The 15,402-nt window shown below is 37.2% G+C and overlaps 1 protein-coding gene across 4 annotated transcripts; it reads left to right on the forward strand.

Annotated features, from left to right (window-relative positions):
• The first annotated feature begins 9,327 nt into the window (after positions 1-9,327).
• apoa4b.2 (apolipoprotein A-IV b, tandem duplicate 2) lies at positions 9,328-15,174 on the forward strand. 4 transcript variants are annotated; one of them, XM_073925228.1, is made up of 5 exons: positions 9,328-9,505; positions 13,709-13,880; positions 13,959-14,020; positions 14,126-14,276; positions 14,360-15,174. In XM_073925228.1, exons 2-5 carry the CDS (start codon positions 13,726-13,728, stop codon positions 14,934-14,936), a joined length of 945 nt encoding a protein of 314 aa, XP_073781329.1. In that variant the 5' UTR covers positions 9,328-9,505; positions 13,709-13,725; the 3' UTR covers positions 14,937-15,174. The 4 variants fall into 4 exon arrangements, with proteins under 4 accessions (XP_073781329.1, XP_073781327.1, XP_021322408.1 ...); XM_073925226.1 differs by having other exon boundaries at positions 9,334-9,505; positions 13,690-13,880; XM_021466733.1 differs by lacking the exon at positions 9,328-9,505 and having other exon boundaries at positions 13,833-13,880; positions 13,945-14,020.
• The last annotated feature ends 228 nt before the right edge of the window (positions 15,175-15,402 follow it).

Raw genomic sequence — 15,402 nt, forward strand, 5'->3', positions numbered from 1 at the left:
GGCCTTTGTGATTGCTGCTGGTGCTATTTCCATACCAGACGCCTGAGGAAGAAGAGGCGTTGTTGTGCCTTCCTCAGCACTGCATCTGTGTGAGTCGTCCATGTTAAATCCTCAGCTATGTGGACTCCAGGAAACTAAAAGTGCTGACTCTCTCCACTGGTGTCCCGTTGATGGTGATGGGTGTGTGATCTCTCTTCTCTCTCTTGAAATCCACCACCAGCTCCTTGGTTTTGCTGATGTTGAGTGAGAGGTGGTTTTCCTCACACCACTGCATCAGAGTGTGCACCTCCTCTTTGTAGGCTGTTTCATCATTATTTGTGATTAGGCCCACCACTGTTGTGTCATCAGCAAATTTAACGATGACGTTGGAGCTGTGTTTGGCTGTACAGTCATGTGTGTACATGGAGTACAGGAGTGGGCTGAGAACACAGCCCTGTGGAGCATCAGTGTTTAGGATCAGTGTTGATGTTGTAATGTTGTTCATTCTGACCTCCTGGCGTCTGCCTGACAAGAAGTCCAGGAAACAGTTGCACAGAGAGCTGTGAAGACCCAGATCCTGGAGCTTAACCACCAGCTTAGCAGGCTTTATGGTGTTGAATGCTGAGCTGTATTCCACAAACAGCATTCTCACATATGTGTTTTTGTTTTCCAGGTGAGACAGAGGAGTGTGCAAGGTAAAAGCAATTGCATCATCAGTGGAGTGGTTATTCCTGTATGCAAATTGCAGAGGGTCAGTGTGAGCGGGCAGTACAGAGCAGATGTGCGTTTTATTGAGCTTCTCAAAGCACTTGCTGAAGATTGGTGTCAAAGCAATTGGACGCCAGTCATTTAAGCATGTGGTTTTAGGTGATTTTGGTATGGGCACAATAGTAGCTGTCTTAAAGCATGTGGGAACCACAGACAGAGAGAGCTAGAGGTTAAAGATGTCCGAGAAAACTCTCGCTAGCTGGTGTGCGCATGCTTAAAGTACATGTCCAGGGATGCCATCTGGGCTCGTGATCTCCTCACGTCCGCTACAGAAACAGAGAGTGTACTGGCAGTTGCGGTTTCGGCTGCAAGGGAGCTTAGTGTATGCGTGCTGTCCTGGGCTTCAAAGCGGGCATAGAATGAGTTAAGCTCATCCAGGAGAGATGCAGCAATGTTTACAGTGGCGGATTTGTTACTTTTAAAGTCTGTGATGTAATTAAGTCCCTGCCACATGTTGTATGAAGTGTGAGTATGTATCATGTATCCATATGTATGGAGTGTGTATATGTATGTATATGTATGAAATGTATGGTATGTATGGAGTGTAAATGTATCATGTGTGTGTGTGTGTGTATATATAGTATATATATATATATATATATATATATATATATATGGTGTATCATGTGTACATATGTATGGAGTGTCATGTATGCGTATGTATGGAGTGTATGTGTATAGAGTGTATTGTCTGCGTTCATCAACTTCCATTGGGTCAGTGGTCAAGTCGGTCTCCTTTCACACCAGAGACTTTATCCCAGACTCTGACAGGAGTGTTTCATGTGTGTATATGTATAGAGTGTGTCATGTGTATATGTATGGAATTTGTGTATGTATCATTTATCCATATGTATAAAATGTATGGAGTGTGAATGTATAGTCTCCATATGTATGGAGTATGACGTGTTATGCATGCGTAAGTGTGGAGTGTATTGTCCTTCCACACCAGAAACCCGGGTTCTATCCCAGATTCTGATAGGAGTGTATCATGTGGAACATATGGAGTGTATCATGTGTGTCTATGTATAGTTTCTATCATGTGGAGTGTATGTAAATCATGTTTGTCTATGTATAGAGTGTATCATGCATGCATATGTATGGAATGTGTGTATGTATCATTTCTGTATGTATAGAGTGCATCATGTGTATCTATGTATGTAGGGAGTGAGTCCAGTGACTCAGTGGTAAGGTCAGTCTCCTCTCACACCAGTGACCCGGGTTCTATCCCAGACTCTGACAGGTCTGTGTATCGTGTTTGCATATGTATGGAGTGTAAATGTGTTGTGAGTACATATTTATAGAATGTATGGAGTATATATGTATAGAGTGTATCATATGTGCATATGTATGGAGTGTAGCATGCATGGAGCATAAGTGTGTTTATGTATAGTTTGTATCATGTGTTTATATGTATGGAGTGTGTCTATGTATAGTTTGTATCATGTGTACATATGTATAGAGTGTATCATTTTTATAGGTATGGAGTGTGTCTATGTATAGAGTGTAGCATGTGTTCATATGTATGGAGTGTGTGTTTGTATAATATGTAAATGTATGGAGTATAAGTATATCTCGTGTTTTTCCAATGCATAGAGTGTATTTATATCATGTGTGACTATGTATAGAGCGTATCAAGCGTGCATATGTATGCAGTGTATCAACTGTACATATGTATGGATTGTGTGTTTGTATCATTTATCTATATGTATAGAGTGTATCATATGTGCATATGTATGGAGTGTAGCATGTATAGAGTGTAAGTGTGTCTATGTTTAGTTTGTATCATGTGTAAATATGTATGGAGTGTATCATGTGTACAAATGTATTTGTTTAGCATGTGTATATGTATGTCTGTGTATAGAGTGCATCATGTGTATGTATGTATCGAATGTAAATGTATCATGTGTGCATATGTATAGAGTGTATCATGTGTGGAGTGTATCATCTGTTTTCATCAGTTTCCATGGGCTCAGTGGTAAAGTCAGTCTCCTCTCACACCAGCCACCTGGGTTCTATCCCAGACTCTGACAAGTCTATGTGTCTATGTATAGATTGTATCTTGTGTGCATATGTTACATTTAAATGTATAGAGTGTAGGCATATGTATTAAGTGTAAATGATTCATTTGTGTCTATGTACAGTTTTTATCATGTGTACATATACTACATAACTACTTTTTTTAATATATATTTTTTATATTAATGTTAAGCACCTTGGGTCTGAGAGTAACGCAATTTTAATTCTCTATATGTCTTGTACATGTGGCTGAATTGACAATAAAGCTGACTTTGACTTTGATATGTATAGAGTGTATCGTTTGTATATGCATGGAGTGTGTCTATGTATAGAGTGTAGCATGTGTGCATATGTATGGAGTGTGTGTTTGTATAAAATCTATATGTATGGAGTGTAAGTATATCATGTGTGTCTATGCATAGAGTGTATCAGCTGTGTTCATCTACTTCCAATGGCTCGGTGGTAAAGTCAGTTTCCTTTTACACCAGAGACCCGGGTTCTATCCCAGACTCTGACAGGAGTGTTTCATGTGAGTATATATATGGAGTTTGTGTAAGTATAATTTATCCATGTGCATATGTATCGCTTCATGTGCATATGTATCGCTTCATTCGCCTGAGCAAATTTTCTCAGAAGACCTATAGTTTTATAGAGTCATGTGACTACGGTAATTTTGAAAAAAATTGCTATTGCGGTATGACGGTATTTACAATACGGTTACATCCCTAGTATGGAGTGTAAATGTATCATGTGTGTTTGAGTATAGTGTGCATATGTATGGAGTGTATCATGTGTACATATTTTTGGAGTGTAAGTGTATCATGTGTATCTATGTGTAGTTCGTATTATGTGTACAAATATATAGAGTTTATTGTGTGTCTATGTATAGAGTGCATATGTATGGAGTGTGTCTTTGTTTTTATTGACTTCCAGTTTCAGTGGTAAAGTCAGTCTCCTCTCACACCAGCGACCTGGGTTCTTTCCCAGCTTCTGACAGGACTGTGTGTCTTGTGTGTAAATGTATGGAGTGTGTCTATGTATAGAGTGTATGCATATGTATAAAGTGTAAATGTATCATGTGTGTCTATGTATAGTTTTAATCATGTGTATCGTTTGTATAGGTATGGTGTGTGTCTATGTATAGAGTGTAGCATGTGTTCATATGTATGGAGTGTGTTTGTATAATATGTAAATGTATGGAGTATAAGTATATCATGTTTGTCTATGCATAGAGTGTATGTATATCATGTGTGTCTATGTATAGAGTGTATCATGCGTGCATATGTATGGATTGTGTGTTTGTATCATTTATATATGGAGTGTAGCATGTATAGAGTGTAAGTGTGTCTATGTATAGTTTGTATCATGTGTAAATATGTATGGAGTGTATCATGTGTACAAATGTATTTGTTTAGCATGTGTATATTTATGGAGTGTTTCTGTGTATAGAGTGCATCATGTGTATGTATGTATGGAGTGTAAATGTATCATGTGTGCATATGAATATTGTTCATATGTTGTTCATGTTGTTCAACTTCTAGTGGCTCAGTGGTAAAGTTAGTCTCCTCTCACACCAGCGACCCGAGTTCTATCCCAGACATGTATTGTTTGTATATATATGGAGTGTAGCATGTGTGCATATGTATATAGTGTGTGTTTGTATAATATTTATATCTATGGAGTGTAAGTGTGTCATGTGTGTATCATTTATCCATATGTATGAACTTTGTATATGTATAAAATGTATGGTGTGTGTATGTATAGTGTATCATGTGTGCATATGTATGGAGTGTAAATGTATCATGTGTGTCTATGTATAGTTCGTATCATGTGTACAAATATATAGAGTTTGTATGTATAGCTTGTATGAAGTTTATCATGTGTGTACATATTTATCCATACGTATGAAGTGTGTATATGTATGAAATGTATGCAGTGTAAATGTATCACGTGTGTCTATGTATAGAGTGTATCATGCATGCCTATGTATGGAGTGTGTATATGTATGAGTGGTTCAGTGGTAAAGTCAGTTTCCTCTCACACCAGAGACCAGGGTTCTATCCCAGACTCTGCAGGATTTTATGTATGGATTGTGTATGTTTAATTTATCATACATACACACACGATACACCACACATGCACACATGATACACTCTATACATATAGACACATGATACTTTCCATATATATGCACAAATGATACACTCCATACATATACACACATTCTACACATATGCACACATGACAGTTTATACATAGACACATGATACATTCCATACATGATCCACTCTATACCTATACACTTGATACACTGTTTACATATACACACAATATACTCCATATAAATACACAACATACATATGCACACATGATACTCTATACCTATACACACATAACCCTCTATACATATACACACATGATACACTCCATATAAAAACAGGCCATACATATGCACACATGATACACTATACCTATACTCACATAACCCTCTATACATCTACACACATGATACACTCCATATATATATATATATATATATATATATATATATATATATATATATATATATATATATATATATATATATATATATATATATATATGCACACATGATACACTCTATACATATACACACATGATACATTCTATACATATACACACATGATACACTCCATACATATACACACCATACATATGCACACATGATACACTCTATACATATAAACACGATACACTTCATGCATATGCATACATGATACACTCTCTATATATACACACGATACATTATATACAACTACACACATGATACACTCCATACATACACACATCATACATATTTACACAAGATACACTCTATACCTATACACATGACACAACACTCTATACATGTACACACATGATACAATCCATACACATGATACATTCCATACATATACACACATGATACACTTTATACATTTGCTCTCAACATATGCACTCTATACATATACACATAATACACTCTATACAGACACACAAGATACACTTCATACATATACACACGATAAATTCCATACATGATACACTGTTTACATATACACACATGATATACTCCATACATATACACACATGAAACAATTTTTCTTTACACGTACACTCTTTACATATGCACACATAATATATGTTAATGGCCACAAGAGGTCACTAAAGGTCGTTAATCCTCACTCACCTAATTCAGGTTAATGGCTTTAAAGCAAACCTCGGAACCTGTATAACCCTACTATGCCGCACTCATCAAAACGCTCTCATCTCAGAAGCTTGGTGATAAATTCCTGTGACAAATGTAAATGAATGCAAGTTCTCTAAGCACGATTATATGCATTATAATGTTTTTTTTTGTTTTGTTTTTTTGCAATATCTCATGTTTATATTCGTGTGAACTGTTAAGCCAGATTACCATCACCATCAGATTACCAACACTAAGCTATGTGTTTAAAGCTAGCACCCCTTGGTGAGCGCAGTGAGGTGTGTAACTTATGTTTGTGTTTGATTTATGAAAAGTTATTATGTAAATGTCTAAATGGTCTATTTTTGGAAACTATTTTGTTTTGAAATTGTCAACTGAATGAATTATTGTTAGGTAGGTTGCTTTGCATAGCTCATTTGTTGTGAACTGTGTGCAAACGCATGATGATGCACTGTAAATGTGTAGGAATTCATTGTAAATCTGAGACTCTCTGCTTCATTTAAAGGAAATCAAGGGCTGCTACAATATACTTTATACATATACACACATGATACACTCATGATATACTCCATACATATACACACATGATACACTCATGATATACTCCATAAATATACACACATGATACACTCATGATATACTCCATACACATACACACATGATACACTCCTTTTAGGGTCTGGGATAGAACTCAGGTCTTGTGAGAGGAGAGTCAAGCAACCACTGAGCTACTGGACATCACTCACACATGAAACACATATGCACACAAGATACATTCTATACATATACACACATGGCACTCTATATACACATACACACATGATACACTCTATACATATACACACCATACATTTCATACACACGCAAAAACGCAAAAACCGCGACATCTAAAACTTTCATCAAAAATGAGCGTCATTCTCAGCTTCCCTTGTTTATGTTGGGTTATTTAACTTTGAAGATCATAAGAAGAACTTATTCTTTGTCATAAAAGTACAATTACTTAACCTACCCAGATAGCATACGAATAAGGGCCACACTAGGCAGTTATGCGGCACTAATGGTCTGTCTTCGGCCTAGACAAAATTAAGTGGCCCAATGGCAAAGGGGGGGGGGGGGGGGGCAACTATTCCAATTCATATATGGGCCATTTAAGGCAAAGATTTGGCACTTATGGCAAAATGCAATCTGAATGTGAGCCTAATGTGGCCCATGTGGAAAATGATAAATTTGGCCCAAATAATGGAGGACAAATGTGGACAACAGTTGGCAAAAATGTGGCCTAGTCATTTAAGGGTAATCTGGGTCTAAACCTAAAGTGGCTACATGTGTAAGTGCAAATGTGGCCCAGTTATCTTAAGACAAATATGGGCCACTTTTGGCAAATATTTGGCACAATAAGCTCTAGCTAATGTGGCTGCGAACATAATGTGGCCCAGTTATTTTAAAACATATGTGGGCCACTTTTGGCAAATATTTGGCACAGTAAACTCTGGCTGATGCAGCCGGGAGCCTATAGTAACCCAGAGAAGGCATGAAAAATGTGGCCCAGTTATTTTAAAACATATGTGGGCCACTTTTGGTGATTATTCGGCACAGTAAGCTATGGATAATGTGAATTTAAGTCTATAGTGGCCAAGAGAAGATATGGCAAATGTGGTGCAGTTATCCTAAATCAAATATGGCCCACTTTTAGCAAATATTTGAAGTGGGCTCTGGCTTTTGTGGCTGTGAGCCTAAAACGACCCAAAGAAGATAAGGCAAATGTGGCCCAGTTATCCTGAAACATATGCGGACTACTTTTGGTGAATATTCGGAACAGTACGGGGTCATTAAAGGGTTGATAATTATAGAGGTCAAACCATAGCTCTTTGACATGGCAGATATGGGTGGTAATTATACATTGTGAAACATTTTGTTGTAAATTTACAGAAAAAAACTAGCAGCTGGGTTGTCAGCCACATAATGTGTTTTAACAGTCCACTCCTGTAGTTTACATTCACAGTATATTACTGTTTAAAATACATTTTACTGTGTTTTTACAGCTCAAACATTTAATCATTTAAACCCCACAGCAAAATCCAAGTGTCTACACTACTGAGTGCTCAAGAAACAGTAAAACACATCTAAAGATAATGGGTTATAAAATAAAGAAACATAGACTAAAGTCACCATCATGGAGAAAAGTGTTTGTTTTAGTTGGGCTCATAGCCGTGAACCTCTTAATATAAAATGTCTTTGGTCTGCTGTAACTTTTAAAAACTCTGACAAGTAAAAAAAATAAAATAAAAATAAATAAACAAGTAAAGAATTAAACAAATAAATAAATAAACAAATAAAATTAAGTGAGGCACAACCTGTGATGAAAATATATAATTCACTACTGTTAACCAATGTTTAATCCATTATTAAAAGTAATTTAATAACATGTTTGCCCATGTCACAGAATTATGAAGGTTTATAAGCTAAAAAAACCTATATGGTTTATCTTATGCTCACGGAGACATCAGTAATCAGAGTATGAACCACAACAATGGAGACAATCAACAAAATGAACAAAACCCATAAACATCACAAACAGGATACTAAAACTGATAAAATCAACAACGTCTACATAAACTGCAGAATCAACAGTGATGGAAAGAGTATTGAAAAAGCATACTTAAGTAAAAGTACCATTACTTGCCTAAAAATGTAGTGTGAGTAGAGTAAAAGTAACTATTGTAAATATTACTCAAAGTAGAAGTATAAAGTAGCCCTTTTAAAAGTACTCATGAGTAGTGAGTATTATGCTGTTAAAAGTTGATGCATTTACATGTACATTTACATTGTAAACGTAACATTCTGTAGTGCATTTAGTTATTGCCCAGCAGGCACACAATGTCACTAGACGTTAATATTAGGTTAGATTTAGGTTGTGATGTCAAGTGACCAAAATTCAATGTCAGCGTCTAAGGACATTATTTTGATGTCCAATAATGACATCAAATGACGTTGATATTTGGTTGATTTTAGGTTGTTAGAAAGTGAACGAAATCCAATGTCAAGCCAACATCTTAAACCAATGCCATATTGACATCAAATACTGACATTTATTCATCACTTATGGCAACCAAAATTCACATCTGATAGATGTCATAGTGGTAACGTTGATACAATGTCAAGCTGTAACATCATTAGACGTTGATATTTGGTTGGTTTTAGGTTGGCCCATACTCGGTCCTGGAGGGCCAGTGTCCTGCAAAGTTTAGTTCCAATCCCAATTAGATGCACCTGGGCTAGCTAATCAATCTCATGCTAGGCTTTCTAGAAATATCCGTGCAGGTGTGTTGAGGCAAGTTGGAGCTAAAATCTGCAGGACATCGGCCCTTCAGGACTGTGGCTGTTTCCCAATATGCATTCTTCAGCGGTCTTGTGTCCTTGTGTAACATCATCATCTTTATATCAAGGACACACCGAAGACTTGAGCACCGAGCACCGAGCTCGCTCTGGAAGTCCCAGAAGTCATTGCGACTGGAGGTGGGAAGCCATCATTTTATCTAGATTTATAAGTTCAGAGGTTTAACTTATTTACCTCAGGAGTTTCCCTAAATGAAACAGTAAAAGTAAACATTTCCATGGACAAAGGAATAAACACATTAAGGTGTTTGTTTGCTGAATTTCGTATTAAAATCTGTTTTATTTATATTGTGCAGAGTATATTGATAATGTTTTTATGCAAAGTATATATTTTAAAAAGGGGGAAAACAATAAATCGTTGTATGAATGCTGTAATGTTTAAATAATTTACCATTTAAAACGTGTGAAGGTCACGTGACCATCAGGAAGAAGGCAGCATCTAATTTCTCAAAGGACGCGTTCTCTGCCCTCGTGGTCTCGTTATTCCAAGGACACCTGGCAAGACCGATCTCCACAAGAACCCAAGTCCATTCTTTGTGTTCTTGAAATTGAGAAACAGCCTGGGTTTGGGCATCCCTGATCTAAATAGTCTCTGGGTCAATGCGTGAAATGATTTTGAACACCTTCTTGGACACTTAATTCTTCCAAACAGTTTGCTGCAATGTAAAGTGCACATGTCTTAAAGTAGTTCATTATAATGCAATTTACCTTCTATGTGTGATTTGACTGGACTGGAATTACAGGACTGATTTTTCTAAATCCCATAAACAAGAAAAAATAAAGTAGTGACTGCAGGTTATAGGAAAGTAGTGAGAGTAAAAGTACAGATGTACTAAAAATGTACTCAAGGAAAAGTATAAATTTTTAAGACTACTTAGTAAATTACAATTTCTGAGAAAAACTACTCAATTACAGTAAGTTGAGTATTTGTAATTAGTTACTGTACACCACTGAGAATCAAAAGCAAATAATGAAAACTGTTGCATCAATAAGCTACAGAATGTATTCATACTGCAATGCATGCTGGGATTTTTGTACTTTGCCACACCCAGCAAGTGTACGGTGTAGGCCAGATCTGGGCGAGAATAAAAGCAAACTGTGGCCCTAAATAGGGTCAGTTCTAGTTCATTTGGTTGAATACTGGCTGATATGTGCTACTGCTATGTCTTAATTGTGGCCATAGCAAACAGGAGCTGATCGCAAAGTGTCGTCCTTCCAGGTGCTATGTGGGCCGGATGTAAGTGGTGTGGGCCGGATTTGAGCCACATGAATTTTGCAAGCTGGTTACACACAAGAGTCTAATAAAAATGCTAATTTTAGAATAACATTTCAGATAGCATTGTGTCAGTTTTTTTTTTTTTTGCATCTGAACTCTTCATATACAATTTATTATAATCAGTATTCTGTTCTGTTTTAGAGTTTAGTTTGTACTTTTATTTAATACTTTAAATCTAGATCCTGATCTACCATGTTCTGAGATTAACAGAAGACCAGACAAAATATGAAACCGACAGTTCAGATTACGTTTTAAAAGGGAAATCACTGTTCAAAAGTTTGCATGCTGGAGTTTATTCAATTGGCTCATTTGACTAGGCATATTCCATATTTTGCAGGGCATTCAGAGGGTTTATGATGTTGAACTTTAGACTTCGTCTCTACAGTATGTCTGGTTTAAAGGAGTTGAATGTACAGTCTGACAATAATAAGAACTGTGATCCCAAAGTGTGACAGGGCTTACACAGTAGCTGGTCTAACAGTCTGATAAGAAACAATTTTAAAGACCTACTATACTGTATATTGTACAGTGTGCTTCCACCTTTACTCAACAAACACAATTTCTAGATTCTAGATTGTACTTTCATTTAGCCCAAGAAGAAATGATTCATTACAACTTAAGAAAAAAATCTAACTTGAAGGAATACTCAAGATTTCACAAGTTTTTTAATCAATTCAGCTGATCTCTGGGTCTAATTGGAGCATTTTTATTAGTCATATTTTAGTCATATTAGTCTTATTTTAATAGTCATTGTATCAGATTGAACCATTAGCGTCCCACTCCAAAATGGAAAAAAAAAAAAAAATTATTCAATAATTGTGCTATTATTAAGGATCACTGTTCTGCAGTTGGCAACGTGGTGGCGCAGTAGGTAGTGCTGTGCCTCACAGCAAGATGGTCGCTGGTTCACACTTCGGCTGGGTCAGTTGGCATGTGTGGAGTTTGCATGTTCTTTTCATGTTCGCGTGGGTTTACTCCAGGTGCTCAGGTTTCCCCCACAGTCCGAAGGCATGCGCTATAGGTGAATTGGGTAGGCTAAATTGTCTGTAGTGTATTAGAGTGAATGAGTGTGTATATGGATGTTTCCCAGAGATGGGTTGCAGCTGGAAGGACATCCGCTGCATAAAACATATGCTGGATAAGTCGCCAACATTCCGCTGTGTCGACCCCAGATTAAAGAAGGGACTAAGCTGAAAAGAAAATGAATGAATGTTCTGCAGTTACATTGTGTACTAAAGCCAACAGAAAATTAAAAGTTGCTAATTTTAGGTCAATATGGTTTGGAACTATACTCTCATTCTGGCATAATAATCAAGGACATTGTTGCCATTACATGGCTGCACCAGGTGCAATAAAAAGAAGTACGCAAAATTAGGTCACAAGGTAACAGCGATGCATAATATCATTGAGCTGGCTGAAGCCATGGTACCGCACCAAAGCCTGCTACAGAAGAGTCAAGCATTAATATAGTAAATTTTGGCTAATGGTCTAATCCGATTCAATGCTTAGTGCTAAGCTAGGAAAAAAAAAAGGCTGTAAGGTCGGTGGCGCAGTGGGTAGCATGTTTGCGTCACAGCACAGCTCTGGTTCGAGCCTCGGCTGGGTCAGTTGGCATTTGTGTGGAGTTTGCATGTTCTTACCGTGTGGGTTTCCCCCACAGTCCAAAGACATGTGGTACAGCTGAATTAAATAAAATAAATTGTCCATAGTGTGTGAGTGTGAATAAGTGTGCATGGAGGTTTCCCAGAAGGGCTTCCGCTGAGTAATACATATGCTGGTTAAGTTGGTGGTCCATTCCGCTGTGTCGACCCCAGATTTATAAAGGGACTAAGCCAAAAAGAAAATGAATAAATGAATAAGAAAAAACCGCTCCAACCAGACCAAGAGAAAATTATTTAAAAATTATGAAACTCAACGATTATCACTACGTGCTGCCTTTTGCCTCCAATGTACTCTGTAAGTTATGAAGGTAAGACATTCTTTAGAAGCAGTGATTCTGGATCAAACAAATGCCCTTATCTCTATGTGTTTAACAGGCATACGTAACCTGGACAGTGTTACATTAATGATCTCTTACTGTGATCATTCCTCCTCCTAGGAATCAATTGGGTTCAATTGTTATTATTAACCCTGGACAGGATATTTAAAATAAGCTGACCTACTGCAATCATTTAAGCATAACAACAGAATATATATTAACCATCTTAAAGTTCATAGATTTATCCAGAATCAGAAACACATCTCTTTGTGTGATGTGGCAAATCTTATCAGGAGGCGAACAAAGTCTGGTATCATTTGTTACTGTTATTAGTTCAAAGGTTCAAAATCAGCTTCTGTCTGGTTTTATGGATTATGAGTACCTCTGATTGTTGTTACGTAAATGGATGCTTCCATGACATATTTTTAACTTCAAATGAAATTGTCTATACTTGGATAGCTTGTAACTATTTAACACACACACACACACACACACACACACACACACACACACACACACACACACACACACACACACACACACACACACACACACACACACACACACACACACAATTAGATAGTCATACTATCTTTAGAAACACTCAAAAAAAAAGACACATAATTTCCTCCAATCAAGCAAATTTGTTTTTAAAAAGACGTCTAACGTCATAGTCAGACACTGTGGTTAAGACAAGGCTAAATTTGAGTTGTGAGTGAAAAACAGAAATCTTTGAACAGTCCAAAAATAAAGTAGTCATCAAATAAAATAAAAAAGAATGAATGACTAAACACTGAATATACTGGAAAAACTAATTGTTGAATATATATTAAATCTTTACTGACAGGGTATTTTTACAGTCTTGTTTTAGCTACGATACTATGCTTGGATGTCTTTTAGACTTTTTAAAACCCAAAAGCCTGAAAGGTTATATCTCTATTAACTCTTTTACTTGTAGATTCTATTGAATTGTCATTGTTCATCTAAAAAAATCTATTTAGCATTTACTAGTGCAGTTTACTGTAGTAAAGAGATCTGTATTGAATTCAGGAATCTTTGGTGATAATAGCTGCAGTTCAGGGCGTTATGATGTGGATTAGTGACAGCACGGCACTACCTACTGGACTTTGGGTTTCCACTACAGCAGTCACCTCCCCGTGCTATATAAATATAGATTGGAACTACTCACCTTCACACTTGTTCCTCAACAGGACAGCGTCAATTAAAGCTAAGCAGCACAGGTAAGAGGACAGACTATTAATCAGAAAATCAGATAAATTGACGTTTATTTAAAATGAATAAAAGTCTTTTATTTACAGACTAGCGGCTTCAGTCAACATCATGAAGGTTCTTGTGGTCTTTGCACTTGCTGTATTTACAGGTATACTGATATTTAAAAAAATCATTCTTTTAAAAAAGGTTTCAGTTAAAACATGTTTCTGAATTAACAATGCCATTTGATTAATGGAAAGTGTTCCATTAACAGGCTGCCAGGCCAATCTTTTCTATGCTGATGAGCCCAAACCTCAGCTGGAGCAGCTGACAGATGCATTCTGGAGCTATGTTTCTAAAGCAACACAAACCGCAGAGGAAACCGTCAAGATGATCAGAGAGTCTCAACTGGGTCAAGAAGTCAAGTAAGTCAAGAACATTTACCTGCTGGACATCATTATTTAGAGTATTTCTGAATGAAACTCAAATGTTCTTCTCCACCTCACAGTGAAAGACTGACCCAGAGTGCTGATATGGCCAGTGAATACGCCGTTGTCCTCAAGAAACAGGTGGATCCTCTGACTGAAGAGCTGATGAACAAAATCACCAAGGAGACTGAAGTGCTGAGGGAGCGTCTGGGCCAGGACCTGATCAACGTGAGAGAGAAACTCGAGCCCTATGCTGACAACATGAAGAGCCAGATCCAGCAGAGAGTGGAGGAGCTCAGGGCGGCCATGGCTCCATATGCTGACTCCCTGGATTCTGAAACCCTGAAGGCCACTCTTCTCCAGAAGAGCGAGGAGCTGAGAGGAAACCTGGAGCAGAGCGTGAAGGAGCTGCAGGTTCAGCTGGAGCCCTACACTGCTGAACTCAAGGAGAAAGTAGACCAGCATCTGCAGGAGTTCCAGAAGACCGTGACTCCCCTGACCGAGGATCTGCAGGTCCAGATTAGAGAGAGAGCCCAGATGGTCCAGCAGAGTCTTACACCCTACGCTGAAGACCTTAAAGAGAAGCTGGACCCCTATGCACAGAACCTGAAGGACCAGCTCGCTTCTCTGTACGAATCTTACACCAAGAGAAATTAAATGCTACCAACAGACTTTTGAAAACTGCTGCTATTGTAATTAGATCTTAGATAAAGTTCATCAAGAAAGTAGGTTTCTATGTGGTACATAGAATATTACTATTACTATCTCCAGCTGACAATGTCCTGATGGAAGTATTTATTCACAGCTATGACAAACACAACAATCCAGCAAAATGATTTCTGAAGCATTACTTTGAATTTAAAAATATTAGAAATAAATATTTTGTCAAAGGAAATGAGTGTCAATTGTTTTTTTTTTTTGCTGGTTAGAGGGATGAGTCAAATCTTACAATTGCAAAGTAAATAAAGAGGTTTACAGTTCCATTTTAGCTTTATTTATCTGTTTGTATATTTAACTAGGACAATACACTTGACATTGTTATACAAAGACAACCGAAACCGCGTACATAGGGCATTTATCATGAAGCTAATTTGTAGCCCTTTGGTTTTACATAAAAAAATCA

The sequence above is a fragment of the Danio rerio genome, chromosome 16, assembly GCF_049306965.1.
Source record: "Danio rerio strain Tuebingen ecotype United States chromosome 16, GRCz12tu, whole genome shotgun sequence".
NCBI classification, from domain to species: domain Eukaryota; kingdom Metazoa; phylum Chordata; class Actinopteri; order Cypriniformes; family Danionidae; genus Danio; species Danio rerio.

What these genes read in the sequence shown, in the direction of transcription:
- apoa4b.2 (XM_073925228.1), top strand. Translation starts at nt 13,726, where the DNA reads ATGATGTGGATTAGTGACAGCACGGCACTACCTACTGGACTTTGGGTT. An exon ending in ATTAAAGCTAAGCAGCACAG is followed by an intron (nt 13,881 to 13,958) that starts GTAAGAGGACAG and finishes TTTTATTTACAG; the next exon opens with ACTAGCGGCTTCAGTCAACA. An exon ending in CAACTGGGTCAAGAAGTCAA is followed by an intron (nt 14,277 to 14,359) that starts GTAAGTCAAGAA and finishes TCCACCTCACAG; the next exon opens with TGAAAGACTGACCCAGAGTG.